Source organism: Tinamus guttatus, unplaced genomic scaffold (assembly GCF_059628265.1).
Source record: "Tinamus guttatus ecotype Peru unplaced genomic scaffold, ASM5962826v1 Tinamus_guttatus_pri_ptg000202l, whole genome shotgun sequence".
NCBI classification, from domain to species: domain Eukaryota; kingdom Metazoa; phylum Chordata; class Aves; order Tinamiformes; family Tinamidae; genus Tinamus; species Tinamus guttatus.
Window position 1 is genome coordinate 3,539,703 of NW_028288736.1, and position 16,687 is coordinate 3,556,389.

Genomic DNA, 16,687 nt, shown 5'->3' on the forward strand with positions numbered 1-16,687 from the left:
ATAGAATCATAGAATGCTTAAGGTTGGAAGGGACCTCTAGAGATCATCTAGTCCAACCCCCCTGCACACACAGGGACACCTAGAGCACGTGGCACAGGACTGCGTCCAAGCAGGTTTTGAGGATCTCCAGAGAAGGAGACTCCACAACCTCTCTGGGCAGCCTGTTCCAGTGCTCTGTCACCCTCACTGTTAAGAAATTTTTCCTTAAGTTCCTATGGAATTTTTGATGTTTCAGTTTCCGGCCATTTCCTCTAGTCCTATCAGTGGCCACCACTGAAAAGAGACCATCCCCGTTCTCTGCACTCCCTCCCTTGAGGTATTTATATACACTGATTAGATCCCCTCTCAGCCTTCTCTTCTCCAGGCTGAACAGGCCCAGCTCCCTCAGCCTCTCCTCATAGGGCAGATGTTCCAGGCCCCTGATCATCCTTGTAGCCCTGTGCTGGACTCTCTCCAGCAGCTCCACATCCCTCTTGTACTGTGGAGCCCAGAACTGGACACAATACTCCAGATGCGGCCTCACCAGGGCTGAGTAGAGGGGCAGGATCACCTCCCTCGACCTGCTAGAGATGCTCTTCTTAATGCACCCCAGGATCCCATTGGCCTTCTTGGCCACGAGGGCACACTGCTGCCTCATGGTCAACTTGTCATCCACCATGACACCCAGGTCTTTCTCCGCAGAGCTGCTCTCCACAAGGTCAGTCCCCAGCCTGTACTGGTGTCTGGGGTTATTCCTCCCCAGGTGCAGGACCTGGCACTTGGCCTTGTTGAATTGCATGAGGTTTCTCACTGCCCAGTTGTCCAGTCTGTCCAGGTCCCTCTGGATGGCAGCACAGCCCTCTGGGGTATCGGCTACTCCTCCCAGTTTGGTATCATCAGCAAACTTGCTGAGGGAGCACTCTGTGCCTTCATCCAGGTCATTGATGAATAAATTGAACAGGACTGGACCAAGGACTGACCCCTGGGGGACCCCACTAGCCACAGGCCTCCAACTAGACTCTGCAATCAAGCTGAGAAGTTTCCAAGAGATTCCTCCGTACACAAAATTCCCAAATACACATTTGTTATGTTTCCTGCATGTTATATATCTCACTATTTTCTTTCAAACAGAAAGATAACAAAAGTGTGAGCCAAAAATATGAAGATTGGAAGCTAAAAGGTTTATTTACTTGCCATAGAAGTCTGAAACTTTTCACAGAAATTCAACACATCATCCTCTCAGAGCATTTTATCAGACTGCAAACATATTTTAAGTATCCAGAATATTAATGTAAACTCTAAAGAAGCATGATGCGATTCTAACAGATAAACACACAAGTGTTTTTTTTCCTTCCATGTTAAAGGAAACAAAGCATCAATAACTAAAGCAGGTGGTACAACTTCTCACCAAAGACTTTTCTCAGGAGAAAAAGAGGGGGAAAAAAATCATTTTATAAATCTATTAATGAAGCATGAGAATTTTGCTATAGCTTTGCAAATTACATGTAAATCCAAATATGAATGGACCAATTTCATTTTTGATCTCACTCTTTTACAGCCTGTTTTGTGAAAACAAGTATGTGTTCTACCTACAGGGTTAGTTTAAAATAAATATATATATATACATGCTTTATATGAGCCCTTGTAGCTCTTCAATGATTCCTAATAAATTCTATGAGAATTCCCCATTGGCTGTTCAGCTGGCCTTAAAGAGCACATATAGATTTAACGTGCATTTCTGTATTTCCTCAAAACAGAAGTCCTGTGTCTTTAAGGCAAGACTGATTCCAGTACTTAAGTTCTCATTTACACACAAGAACACAGGCTCTCTTTCCTGAAGAAAGGCATTACTGCCCAGCAACTACTCAGACTTCTTACTATCCAGCAGTATGTACAAAACCTTTTAGAGAAAATCCTATTGTGTGGAAGAGGTATTCAGTATTTATAACACTGATGAAAAAGCATCTTGCGGTAAATCACCTACTTTCTTTATAGAACTACAGCCACTCCACCACTTTGCAATCCAGGAAAGCAAACCAGCCACATAGAGCAAGGAAGGCTACCACAGAATGGAAAAACTAATATATAGCTCCAAAACTTACCTCATAATCCAAATTTACTGTCCTAGATATGAAGAGAGATTCAGGAAAGCAGCACAGTGGGAAAAGTACAGCACTGAATAGCTCAATGTTATATTCCCAGCTTGGCCATTGGCCACTGATGACCTCAGGCATGACACCTAACCATGCATCCCAGACTGCCTGTATTTAAAAGCATTTAAACTGTATGTCTGTTTTAACAAACCTTGAAATATATTGACAAAAAGTAACATTTTCCTATGAAACAGCTATTTAATCAGAAAAGGTCATTGTTAAAGAAAAAGAAAAGTAACAAAACAGAAACAAACTTACCTTCTCCCGGACTGACCGCAGCTGGCAGATTGTTCCAGTCTAGGGTCCAGTCAGGGCATGGATGAGGAAAAAACTTTGCTTCAATACCATTTTCCTACATGAAAGAGGGAAAATAATAATGAAAGCTCTGCTCATGTGTCACCACTCACAGTGACTTATCAAAACTATATTCAGCACACTGTCTCAACAGGCAGCTTACTCAGCATTATATGAGATTTGAATTATCTGTTTCTTTCACAAGAAATCACTGGATTTAGAGAATGCTGTCAATCTGTATACAAAAAACATATGGAGAGTTATGGAACATAAGTCATCTTTAACCAAAAGTCACTGCTCAGAGCTCTAATGAAATAAAAACAAAACTATGGAATATTTAAAGAAAAATCGTGTTGCATCATTTTTATAAATATCTATCTTTAATAAAGGAATATAATAGTACAGTTTAACCAAAGGGTTATTTTGATTATTCAAAACCAAGTATTAGAGCTTCGAGCAGTTTTATCTTTGCTTAATTCCTAAATCAGAATTCATAACAGAACAAAAAGAAAAAGAAAATCACTTTAAGTCAATGTGTGACAAAGGAAACAAAAATATTTTAAACTGTTGAAGACTACCAAAAACTTAACTTCTGAAACTGTAATGGAACTCATCTATTTCTATTCAAGCAGAATATTACCAACAAAGACAACACATTAAAATATTAAGTTACCATTAATTTAGTCATAGTGGGCCTTGGACCACCTATAAAATGACTGTCTTCCTCCTCCTGTAATCCACCAGGAGTCAAAAAGCAGCTTTGTAGCTGCTCCTCCACTGCTCCTGACTGCAACTCCAGAAGCTGAAGAAGCTGCATATTGCATTTGTCAGCAGCTTTCTTTACTCCAGGTACTTCTTGAACTCTTTGATACCAACCAGATATCAGAGGCAGATTTAACAGATTTATGCCTTGATTTTTGCTGAAAACCTAGAAAATAAAAATGGAAAGATTACTTGCTACTGTAATTTTCTTCTTTAAAGTCACAAAGAAAACATGTGAGGTACAGAAGGGAGTTTGGCTCTGCACTGTCCCTCGACATGGGCACTCAGTGCACTGCTAAGGCACAATGCTAGTTAACAGTTCAGGACTACAACATCTGCAAGTAAAGAGTAGGGTATTGTCATGGCATGCCAATATTTCCAAAATATAATTTGTTCCAACAGAAGATTACCAAGATGATTAAGAGACCAAAACACCTGACATTCAAGGAAAGATTCAAGGAAAGGCTTGGAGACATGCAAGACACAATGGGACATATTCCGAGGCAGCCTGCTGTATGCAGCTGACCCTGCTTGAGGACTGTACAGTCACCAGAGATCCTTCCCAACCTTGACTATTCTGTCATTCTGTGCCTGTTTTAAACAAAATTACAAATCATGATCATATTAAAAGACAGAAAAGGCTATATAAAAAAGTGCTCTTGCACATAACTATCCAATGTGGAAACAAACTGATAAAGAACACTTGAAATGACAATTTCAAGCAGCTTTCTTGCATGTTGTGTTTTATAATGTTCTTAGCATAATCATGAATAATTAGTAAGAGTTAAAGGAGCAAAAATAGGATGAATTAAATGTACATGTAATTTGAATATTGAATTCAATATATTTTTGTCTGTTAATATTAGGATACTAATGCTGTTAAGGAAGAAGTCCTTTGGAAGGCAATTCTGACAGATGCTGTTCCACTTGATAACAAGTGTTCTAAATTATATTTTAAAAAGTGAATAGTGGTTACTCCCAGACTGAGAACAGGGTTTTTGTTACTCTTCTATTAATTTTAAATAGTTACAACTAACAGAGCATATAGCAAGGCTAACTTCAGAAAGATAACACAAATGGAATGAGATAATGAAAAACAACTCTTCAGCTTTATTAGTTTACTTTTGGTAATTATAATTATGATCAGCTGGTCTACTCTTACTTATTGTATGATTCCAGACAAATGCCTATTGAAGATTTTGTTACTATTTGTACCCTTTAAAGTGAAATATAATGATTTTTTAATCCTGGGAGTCAAGGTAAGATACACCATCAAATCTAGTGCTTCTATCAACACTGGTAGAATCACTGTTTTCAGCCACTTAGCTACCAGAAGCTTGGAAATTTAGGCTTTCAAATTTGGATAACTGTAGAAATTAAGATGTAACTGCTCAGAAAGCTGATCACCAGAGTATAAAGAGATAACTTTACTGGAGAGCTCTTTAAATTAGACAAAGATCAAAGTGAAAGCAAAATCCCTAAATGATTTTAGGGATCATTTCTTTGAACTTAAATGACAGCATGTTCTCCAAATTTCTTGTGTTTCCAAATACCATAAGGCAAATCTGGAAAAAGAACTCATATTACAATGTAAATACTAATTTCACTGGGAACTTCGCTTGGTAACAGATACCAGTTTAGCTATCACTCTTTAGAGCAAGGGCAAGAATGGTTATAGGTAACTCTGCTGTATCATTTTATTTTTAACTGGTAGGTGAAGAATAGATACTTCCCTAATTCTTTTCCATGTATACATCCTCATAAACTTAACTACACAGATATGCTGAGTTTGAGCCTCAAGGTAGGAGAGTTTCTACCATTGCAAAATAGGTCCTGAAGCTGAGCTCAAGCAATTTGTACTACTCAGCCCTACCTCTCTTTCTAAAGGTGAGAAAATGAAAGATGTCCAGATGTAGGTCCAGTGCTGTTGAACAAATGTCTTAATATGTCCAGGATCTGCAAAACTGACATTTACCAGATGAGCACTCTAAGCAACAAAATGCAAATGGACTTGATACACTAGAAAAGACTCAATAATTAAGCAACAAAGACTCTCACTCCAAGACAGTATATGATCTTTTTAACAGACCATCCAACTAGAAGGTATAGAAACAGGAATATTTTACTGATCCAAATTATAGTTTAGTTGATACTACCAAGAGGCTGATAAACTGCATAGTGCAGGAACTTCTTAAATCAGCTTTGTCATTTGCTGCAAAAGCATTTAGATAATGTCTAGGAGCAAAGGTTTACTCCCCAGTTTTCCACATTCCATGTGGCACCCAGACTGCTAGCGATGTTAGTGTTTTTCATTTCTTATAGAATCACAGAATGCTTAACATTGGAAGGGACCTCTAGAGATCATCCAGTCCAACCCCCCTGCACACACAGGGTCACCTAGAGCACGTGGCACAGGACTGCGTCCAAGCGGGTTTTGAGGATCTCCAGAGAAGGAGACTCCACAACCTCTCTGGGCAGCCTGTTCCAGGGCTCTGTCACCCTCACTGTTAAGAAATTCTTCCTTAAGTGCCTGTGGAACTTTTGATGCTTCAGTTTCTGGCCATTTCCCCTAGTTCTATCAGTGGCCACCACTATAGAAGTGAAGAAGTCCTTTTTTTGATTAATTCCTTCGAATTTTTGAAATTTTCATGCATATAGATGGAGAAACCTTTTGAAGTCTCTCCACACTTCACAAGGCAGGAAATACTCCTACAAGGATATGTGACCATATTACATAGGTAAACATAATCTTGTCCTCCTATTCTGTTTTGCAAATGACAATGCACTTAAAGAATCTATTTAAAAACTCTCATGGCAGATCTCTTCTATGTTCAAACTATTCTACCACTCACATTCCCCCCCTTCTGAATATAGTAATTTATGATAGAAACAAAATTCCAGATCTCAAAAAACTCCTCACACATTAAACAATGTCATTTTAGTAAATTTCTATTGAGTCATGACTATTGTTTATATACTAAATTTCAGCAAGAAGGATATATTCTTGGTATGTATCTACACATACCAAGAAAACAAAAACAAAAAAAAAAAATGTAATTAGACCATAATTGGTTACCACAACTAAATTAAACTATTTAGCTGGTATAAGCATTCACAATAAAAATGCTTCTGAGATTCAGAATTCAAAAATTGCATATATGATGGTTTTGAATAAGTTTTCTGTCCTTGAAGATATAACTACTGGTCTGCAACAAGGTCTGAATTTGAAGACAACCACCAATAACTTTAAGAACACCCTTAATTGCTAACTCAGAACAATGAACAACTGCAGCTTTTTTTCTTTTTTCTTTGTACCCTGAAATAATTAATATTTATCAGTGAGACTTTGCATTTTTAGTTGAAACTAAAAACAATTGCTTTCAAACTCTTCCAAAAAGGACTAAATCCATCATAGCAGTCTCTGGTTAAACCCACTCCTCTACACGCGGTTTAGTAATCCTTAAGGAAGCCTTCCTCCACTCACCATATAAATCTTAGTGTGCAGTGTTATTTGTCTCACTTACCACAACACAGTCTGAACGAGACTACAACTGACTTTCTGCTTTCTTCTTTTTAAGATGTTGTTTCAGATATAACAGGTTATTTACCTTGGATGTTGTGCCTCTCCTCACGCATTTCAAACAGCAAAAGTGATGGAAGCAAAACAGTGTTTTGTATTATCACTAATAGCCACACGTCAACAAACATAAAAGCACAGAAATAAACAGTTACTGTATGGAAGGAGGAAATAATGTTCAGAAGAACAATTTTCTGGACAGTTTTGTGACCAAAAATATTTCAGCATACTAGTTTAAAAGCAAAGAGCCTTTACTGCATATTTACACAGTGTGCATTTAAAAGTAATTTCGTGATCTCACCAATCCCTACCAAGGGCAAAAATAAAATGACTTGTCTTCTGTTTCAGGTTAAGTTCATATAGCAAATGCTGCAATATAATTTACATGAACATATTTCAGAAAGATATATATTACACTATTTAATACCTGCATAAGTTTTTGTCTTACCAAGAACTGGTGGATGCATGGCAAAAGCACTATATCTGCCAAGGTGAAATAAAGCCCTTCTGCAAAAACATGGTCCAAAGGTGGCAGGTCAGAGGTTTTTGTTTTCCTGATGTGAGAGGGCTCCCGGTTGACTGTAGCTGATACTTCGTGGACAAGCAGTTTGGAGAAAGCTATGCTCAGTTCCAAACTTGGAAGTGGATGTTCATGCATTTCTACCGGTTTCTCTCCTGCTGCTGAGGCTTTAGCAAGCACAGGCAGTGCAGCCTTAGCATCTGCCTTCTGCTGTTGAAGTTTCTGCCTTCGAATTTTGTCATCATTATGCACTCGCACAGGTTCTCCAAGCTTCCTTTCAAGCTCTAATATGTCAGCAGGAATAGCCTGACAGTGCTCAGGAGATCCCGTCAAAAATCTTTCAACAGCCAGAGGTATGCTGATCTCACAAAGTCGGGTCCATCCACTAACCTGTCAGATAAATTTATAGAATTAATATATTTCCTACCTATAAAGAGGAAAAAAAAAAAGTAATAGTTACTGCCAGAATCTTCTTGCTTTTCAGAGTTTTTTCCAAACAATTCTAGCTCAGTCAAACCCCATTTCCCTTCTGCAAAAAAGAGTAGGCATTGACTAAAAAGCATATTATTGAAAAAGTGACAGCCATAATTAGCATTATTTAAAATTAGAAAGTACAAACATTAGTATTCTAGCCAGAAATACATTCTTTGGACAATTCCATTTCTTTGAAGAACAACTTATACTGCACAAATCCTTCCAGTAAAGTTTAACTTGACCTTTAGTTAAGGACCTTTACTTCTAGAAAAACAATTTGTTCTGGTCTCCGAAGTGGCCACTTAAAAGCTCAAAATAATTCAATGACACACAATTAGCGCCTGTGTTGACTGATTTAAAAGATGTACATAAACACACAACCTGTCGTCATCCTATGCAACTCTGTCCCAGCAAAAGAGGATGAAACCACACATTAGTCTGCTGGAATATAATTGGAAAGATTTTTATTTAAGATGTGAAACCAGGGTAGGAAAGTGGTAAGTACAGCAGTGACTGTATGATGAAACAATTTCCTGTTTGTCAGACTATAACAAAGCTGACATCCATAACCTAGTTTTCAGAAAAGCTCAACTAGTTTAAACTCTTAATTGTCTACATGACTTCTGATAGTTAAGTCCTTTGAAAATTTTACTCCTAACTTTGCAGATTTGCAATCCAATTCTACATTCTCTGTAAACTCAGAACTACCACTTGCTTATTACATATATGACTCCACACATGCAGCATACTACTTTTGGGAATCTGGATTCAGCACATTTAGTAGTATTTGATTTGCTGTTTATTTTGATTTCAGAATGCTGGATTCTGTTTACTCTAAATAGTCACAGTTGTACTCTATAGCTTGCTGAAAAATATACTGCTTAAAATGAAACAGCAAAAATTTGACCCTTTTTTGAATTTTAAGGGTGGTTCTTGTGCTAAATATTTATGTTCCTAAAAATTATTACTTTCCACTCTTATGTCAAAAATGTTCTTGTGACTACCTTCCATTTTCTAAGTAAGAAGTTTTTTTTATTAAGAAATCTGTTTACATCAATATTAAAAGCCTACTTAAGAGTATTCCATCCTACTAAAAAAAACTACTCATATCTAACAGAAAAAAAATGTACTCACTTCAGCACAGGCTTTTAAGCAGGTCTTCTTGAAGCCTAGAAGTGCCAAAACATCCTTTTTGGATGTATCCGCTTCATATGTTTTCTGTATTATATGCCTTAAGACAACAGACAGGCCAGCTCGACAGAATTTGCCATCTTTCCCAACAACAGCAGGTAAACAGCAGCTCTGCACCACCATAGGAAGCTGATGTCTGGAGATCAAGCAGACCTCAAGCTTGTGAGGTAGAATGTTTGTTACAAGCTGATCATCTGCATTTTCACCAGCTGGAACTAAGAAAACTTTGAATAATTTGCAATCACAGTAGGACAGCAAAAACAGCGAGATAGATGTATGAAGCGGAAAGATGCTGTCTCCATAGTGATGAGAAAAACCCAAATACAGATGTTCTTCAGGAATGCTATCTTTCATGTTCCTCCTGAGCTTAAGTTCCTGAAATAGAAATCAGAACACAATCCTATAAAATACAGAATTTTTACATAAAGGGGCAGAGGGAAGCATAGCATTTGAAAAAGTGGTTATTTCACTATTTGCTAAAACAGGTTTTAACATAAGGCACTATTAAAGAGATCCTGACAGAATAAGTGGACTGCAATTCTTTCTCAAGACAACAGAGGTTTTAAGCATACACTATCACTTGGCATGTAAAACACTAAAAGAAATGATTTGTGTAAACTTTTCTCATTTTTTCTTATTTCTGACATTAAACAATACACAAAATCAAAAGAAAAGATTTCCTTTCGTGTATAAATATCTTATATAAAACAAGTTTTTTTTAAAAAAAAAATCCAAAATCTCTACAACATTAACCATGCATTACTCAAAAGATAACAAAAACCAAAAATAAACTCCTAAACACATATTTATAGTAATTTACGAGGCATACTTGTCTCTAAGTTAGAAGTCCTGTATGGCTCTACTTTCTACTGCTTATAGAAAGTAATACTGCTTTCTAGATTCTATACATGTTTTCAATCTGGTGATACATTAAATGACAGCTAAGAGGCTAAGACAACAGAAAAAAAGTTAATTCAAGAACACTGCATGAACACCTCAAACACATAAGATTAAAGTAGCTGAGTACAATAATATAGCTGGAATTAATAGTCTTGACATTATATTAAAAAAAAATAAATTCCTTACTTCACTTTCCTTACACTTGGTTGAAAAATCACATTTCTACTATTAAACTGTTCCACAGCAGTTTAATATAAAGTAATGATGTAATAATTATTCTGCACCATCACCTCAAAATTCTCCATTAACTTCTAAATCACAATTCCTATTGAAAATCTCTAGACACTAGATGGCACTCTTAAAACAATCATTAGAGAAGTAGGCTTTATTATAATTAGAGAAAAAAATCAGAACACTGCTAAGAATCATCAGTATATTTTTATATATGTATTAAGCACAATTGACATCAGAGCAGGATTAGTCTTTTAAATAACTGTCTAGATTAATAAGGTCTCAGTAGAGTTACATTAATATGATAATTATTTACACAGTAAAAAGATTTTATATATGATACCTCCAAGATACTGTTTTTCATAAATGCATAAATCAATTTTATTGCTTTATAACCAAAACACTTGTCCAAAAAGAGGCAGTGGAGGATAAAGTCAAGTCTACCAGACATTAAATAATAATAATTCATTGTTATATAAAAATATTTTTCAACCCATTCCACTACATGACTTTGTCTTGAAACAACAGTGGCTCAACATAAAAGCACTGCAGCTTTTCTTTAATTAATGTATCTGCCACACAAAGAATAGTACAATAAATAATTAAATATCTACCTTCCTAAAAGCTATTATACTTGGATAAACCTTGACAGTATGTGAGTCAAGGTGGATTCAACATTAAATATAGCTCTGTGGAAGACATGATACAGTTGGGACCATCGCTGAACAGAAAATTAATTGAGAAGAGCTAGTCTTAACTACTATTTACATCACTACCAGCATTTAAACACATATCTTGACTTGAAAACATCTTCCAATATTCAGTGGTACTCTTTGTGAGTATTTGGATTGTTTCCACCTGCACTGGTGACCTGAAAAGAAACACAATAAAACCCCTTCTCTTCCCTGTCACTCTAGCCACACAAACATACACATGCACCTTACAAATCATACAACCATTTAATTTTCTGGTTATTGCATAGCATTTCTCTATGAACTGTTAGATAAGTAGGGAGTGGGTTCTGCCACCATCACCCTGTTTAGAACTGCTAAATAGTTTGGTAAATTCTCATGAAGTTTGTGTCCAAACAAAATCTGTAAATTAACTACTCTTATAGAACTGGTATTCCAAATCCATCATTCAGGATTATACAAGAAATACGTTAACCTTTTCATCACACAGTATCTCTCAAAAGATACACAAATCAAGTCCCTTGCTCATTTTTCTCAGAAACAGAAGATATTGTTCAGAGCTACTCACTCTCTTGAAACCCCTACGGTAACATCAGAATAGGAACTTGCACTCCACCCACCTACTTTAGTCCATAGCACCTTACTTTAAAGTCATCTTCCTCAACAATTTATGTAAGGCTCTGGATTTTGCACTGAAATATTTTCATGCATCCTCATGAAAGTGCCATTCTTCTGAATGCCATGAATAGAGAACCTCTGGGAAACAGCTGGACCAGAAAACCCAGTGGCATTAACAGTCTTATTAAAAAAATCCCTGGAAATAGCTTTCTGCAAGCATGCACAATAACTTAGTTCACTGTGTCACAGCTGAATGGTGTTAAGTCAGGCACACTGAATTATTTCTCTGACCCTAAATGAACTTCTATAAAGATAGATCACAGAAACAGTGACACTTCACAATCAATTTACACAGCAGCACAAGGTTCATGCATTAAAATCAGATCAGCTTGCTGATCTGTCAGTGTAAAGGAGATTGCAGAAATTTGCAACTGCAGGTGACAAAGAGCTCAAGAAGCTATATGATTCGGTAGTGCCTCAGTCCTAAGTAGCTTCAGCTGAACTAGGCTTCACACACTGAATCAGGGTACTTCTCTCTAGTCCCATTACACATCAGCAGTATCTTCTCCACAGCACCAACTCAAACTAAACTCCTATTTGGCTACTCCTGCATTTTCTTTCCCCAGATAAATCTTTCTTGTACAATTTTGGGAGCGCTTAAAATTTAGAGGGCTTATTAGAGACACCCTCACTTCAACAGGCAAGAACAACAAAAGTTACCATACTTTATCATGTTAGCAATCCTCCAGTATCTGTCTGCAATTATCTGCTCACAGTCCCAGAAGGGAAGACAAATTCTGCAGCAACTTTGAACAGATCACACATCTCAGTTCATGAAGCAAAGATCATGACTTTGACCATCTTCACGATTCAAAGGAAACAAGTCTAGAGAGGAACATAACCCACAAATGCATGTACATCCGCAGGAACTCTGAAATACAAGATGAGCATTCAGTGCTGACTGGCAAAAACCTTAGGCATCTTACTTAGCAAAGTCATAATATATGCTCCTGCTGTTTATATTCTGAAAATAAAAGTTATTTTTACATTTTCTTCTAGTTGAAGATAATGACAGTTTTTCCAAAAGCTAGCTTCTCCTTTAGTTAGGTTTTGTGCATCCATTTTCATTGTATTTATCTTGGGAAACAACAGTTTTACATTATAAAACCTTCATTAGTTATTCTATTGTTTAAAAAAATTATGTTCTCATATGTAGTATTTTTAATCCAAGACAGGTGTTTTAATTAGACTCTCCCAACACAAAATGGGGAAAAAGAAATCCAAAGATGAACATGAAAAATATTGAGAGCTTCCTTTCAAGGATTTGAATGAACAAAACACAACAGTAATGCAACAACAGTTAAACATTCTAGTCAGTAATTCTGAACTAACTAAAAACCCATAGTAAATTGCTAATTTATTAAAAAATATAAACAACTGTAATACTTTTTGCTTAAAGCACAATAAGCTCCTGAGCAAGAGGTAACTCTAGCTCTCATCATAATAGGTACAAATGTCCCATTCCTTTTGTCTTCAACATGAGTTAAGAACATTGATCATTTTACAAGATCAGGCCCCCAAAAGTAGAAATTAGGACTTGCACACTTGGGTAATTTTCAGCTTGTCTCAAACTAGCTTGTCATTTCATCATTTATACAATACTGTTTCATTTTGATTCTTATAGACAATCAGATCTCTCTCAACTAAAAGGCCCTGATCCTGCAAGTACTTGAGATGTCTGACTTGGAGGCATAATTGCAATATAGTGTTCTCTTACTTTCAGCTATAGCCCCAGCTCCATCAGGTACAGCACACTACTGCTTCTCCCATGAAAGTCTCTTTCTCTTCTCAGATTAGTAATACTACAATTAAAGCCATTTCTTAGAACTGCACACTCTGTTCTGCCACTGAGATAGTTAATTTAAAACTGAATTATTAAACCTATCCTGTGGAGTGGAACAAATTATGTTCTTAATTAGGGCCCATTTAGGACAATAGCACTTTCTTGTTTCTGCAGCTAACCTCCCAGGGATGAAGTGATGAACTTTACTTAACAAGGAAACAGAAAATATTGGGCTCAAAGCTTCTGTTTGCACCCTCCAACTCTTTCCCTACTGCTTTGTTCTTCCCAGCATGGTGGTCTAGGAACGCGTCTTTACAGATGCCAAAGAATTTGCATATAAGTTCAAAGGAAACCCAAACAAAAATATTCAAATGTATATCTTTGAATTCATAAGAACTCAGACTGAAATATCAAATTAAGTCTTTTTAAATTCTACCTATTGAGTGTTAATGAGTGTTAAGATTCACTATTTCTTAAGGGTTGTTCCACCTCTCCCCCCTTAAAACTCATAGTTAACTCTTCACTGCTTTGTTTCACACAACTGAAAACTTTTAAAAAATATATTTTACTGCTGAAGGTATTTATCTACAGAGCATACCCTTCAGCAGAAAAAGATTAGACTGGATAGTGATTAAGACAGCTGTTTTTCTGTGACTCAGTCTCTCAACTCTGTACCTGAAAAGGTTCAAAGACAGTGAAAACTAAGAAATAAAGAAACTACAACTGCAGGCACAGCCTAAAGCAACTCTCTGCTTCCCATTCTACTTCAGGTCTAGAGATTTGCTGAAATAGGTGGAAGGAGTCTTAAGTTTGAACATCCATTCCATGGAAAATTTCCTGAGATAACGATTACTTCATTCTTACACTGTTATAATCACAGCTAATTCCTGCATTTTACCATTTCAAGGTACACAAAAGCCACATACACATTATTGCACCCATAGCACATTGCACATCTAAAATTACTTATTTCATTCTCATATTTCACTCCTGTGGTTTTGCTTTTTTCTTATAAGTACAATCACCTTGGGGGGAAGGGGATGGTTATTTTTAAAAAATGTAATCCCAAGGTTAATGCCATGCATTTAACGCTTATTCTCCCATCTCTTGAACTGATTCTGAATTTACAAGCAGTGAGCTCATCATCTAGAGTTTTTCCTCCATTTTCCTAGAGCTGCATCAACTATAGCTGATGATTTCCTTCCCTTTTCTTCCATACATGCAGCTTCTTTAACAAACTCCATTTTGCCCCTTGCTTTTTCTCCGGGTGCATTTACATCTCATGAACTCTCCAGGTGTTACTCCATGAAAAGTAAATAGAAACCTGAACTCAACTGAAGGAAAAAAAAAAAAAAAAGAAAAGAAAAAAAAAAAAAGAAAAGGCGAAAACAACAAAAAAACCACTTTTGCCAGTTACCTGCATTTAGAAATTGGAGATGGGTAAAAGGTATCCCTCCCTAATACAATTTCAACTTCAGAAAGCAGCAACAAAAGTTTCCTGCCTTTATTTTGCACAAAGTAGTTACCTTGAGATGGGCAGTATAATTTCTGACCTCAAAGTTTCATGATCTATGAAATTGTCAAATTATATGTCTATCATAGTAACTTTTTTGTTTTAAATAATCTTTTCAGTTAGGGGACAGGCTTAGACTAATCCAGCAAGTTTCTCTTGCTCTTATTCTCCTAGACATCAAAAATATTTAGGCACACACACAAAAGATAATTTACTAACATTACCTCAAAATTTAATCTAAGAAATTTTCTTTTCCTGCCTCAGATCAATGCAAAGCCACCTGCTACATTCAAAGAACCACTGTCTTTTATTGCTGATAACTTTTCAAACAAGATATTTTCTTTGGTCTTTAATCATTTCAGTTTCTAGAATTACTAAAATAAAGACACCATTACTGAAACATTACAAAATAATACAAAAAAAATATTTCAGAGATCGCAAAACTTTTCATCATTCACATTAGCTAATACCAGAAACATGGCTTTTGTCCCAGCAACAAGTTCTGCTGCATATGGTTACACTTCAAGGTCACCATTGTCCAAAAAGCCCGAATTTTAAAGTCTGTCCTAGTCCATACACACAAATTAACTCTGCATCAATACTACTGACATCTATTCACTCAGTCACAAATAGATCATAGTGGTATCTTCACTAGCTACCACAGGAAGCACTGAATCTTCACTTTTTGCAATAGTATTCCAAAATTGATTAATCAAGTGTGATTTTAACGAGCATTTTTTCCTTAAATTCTGTCTCAGATTAAATGATTTATTTCACTGCTTTGGAGATAAAACATGCTGTTCTTTTTCAGGTTGTTAAGAAACTGCAGACTTAAATTATATACTTTTCAGTCCAAGACCAAGAAAACAGGCAAGCTTTTTCAGACTACAAGACAGAGAGGGGCTAGTAGCAGAAAATGCCACCCTATTTTCTGCACTGAAAAACTGACATTATGACTTTGCTATTTCTACTCACCCTAAAATTTCTAAAAAGAAGCATTTTAAAAAATTACATTTTCCTGCCATGACTGAGGCTGATTATATAAGATACTTATTTCAATAAAGCAGCAAAACATTTGATTTGAACTTATATAGTTAGTTGCTGTAAGGCATTTATGCTCCCTCATCACAACATCAGAACTCTAGAGAAATATATCACTAATGAAATATGTATACACACACACTCCATCATCATTGGGACTTGCTAATAAATAAAATGTTCTGAAATCTCTATTATAAAATTGAAAAAGCTGAAACACAAAGGGACACATTAACTCAGCCACACAGGAGGTCTCTGTCCTAGAGCAATCTGCAATACTTAAGGGATTCCTTTGTGGATTTTGAGGTTCAGTCTACAAAAATGGTGTAAAACTAGTTAGGCTAATTTGTTCCAAACGAGCCCAGCACAGAAAAAAAAGCAGAACTCAGAGTTTTTGTTATAAATGACATACTTGCGTTTCTTTAAATTGCACCTTGGGCAAACACACTCAAGTCCTTCTTGCATAACCATTCAACTACCTGTATACACCTGCACCGTCACACATCAGGCCACTCACATCTTTCAGTTGGGACCCAAACAGCACAGTCTTTTATAAAACCCCATTTCCTACCTCTTTCCACCTGGCTTTCCATTCTTCAAAGTTAGCTCACTTGTTTTGGCTCCTTTGCATACATGTTACTTCAGTGTTTTGCACCACCTTTCCTTTGAAAGGCTTAGTATTCTACCAGGCTACGTGTTCTTATGTAAGCATTTTCATGACTATCATCCTTGTGTTAAAGTTGGTTAATTTAAGAATCTGCTTAAATTGCAACTTACTGAGAGAGGAAACACCAAGACACATGCAATAAACCAAAACATGACACTAAAGAAACCTTACAAGATATCAGAGCCTTCACTGTCTTGGTGGTAATGCCCTTCCTGCCCATTTCTAACTACAGAAA

The 16,687-nt window shown here is 36.4% G+C and overlaps 1 protein-coding gene across 1 annotated transcript in view; it reads right to left on the minus strand.

The window, feature by feature from the left end:
• Positions 1-16,687, minus strand: part of GSTCD (glutathione S-transferase C-terminal domain containing) — a 49,995-nt gene that overhangs the window by 32,917 nt on the left and 391 nt on the right. Inside the window, exons 2-5 of the mRNA XM_010223554.2 lie at positions 8,894-9,325; positions 7,214-7,675; positions 3,100-3,354; positions 2,391-2,484 (exon numbers count right to left, since the gene is read on the minus strand). Of these exons, the coding sequence (XP_010221856.2) occupies positions 2,391-2,484; positions 3,100-3,354; positions 7,214-7,675; positions 8,894-9,304 (1,222 nt within the window). The 5' untranslated portion in view covers positions 9,305-9,325. The remainder of the gene's footprint in view (positions 1-2,390; positions 2,485-3,099; positions 3,355-7,213; positions 7,676-8,893; positions 9,326-16,687) is intronic.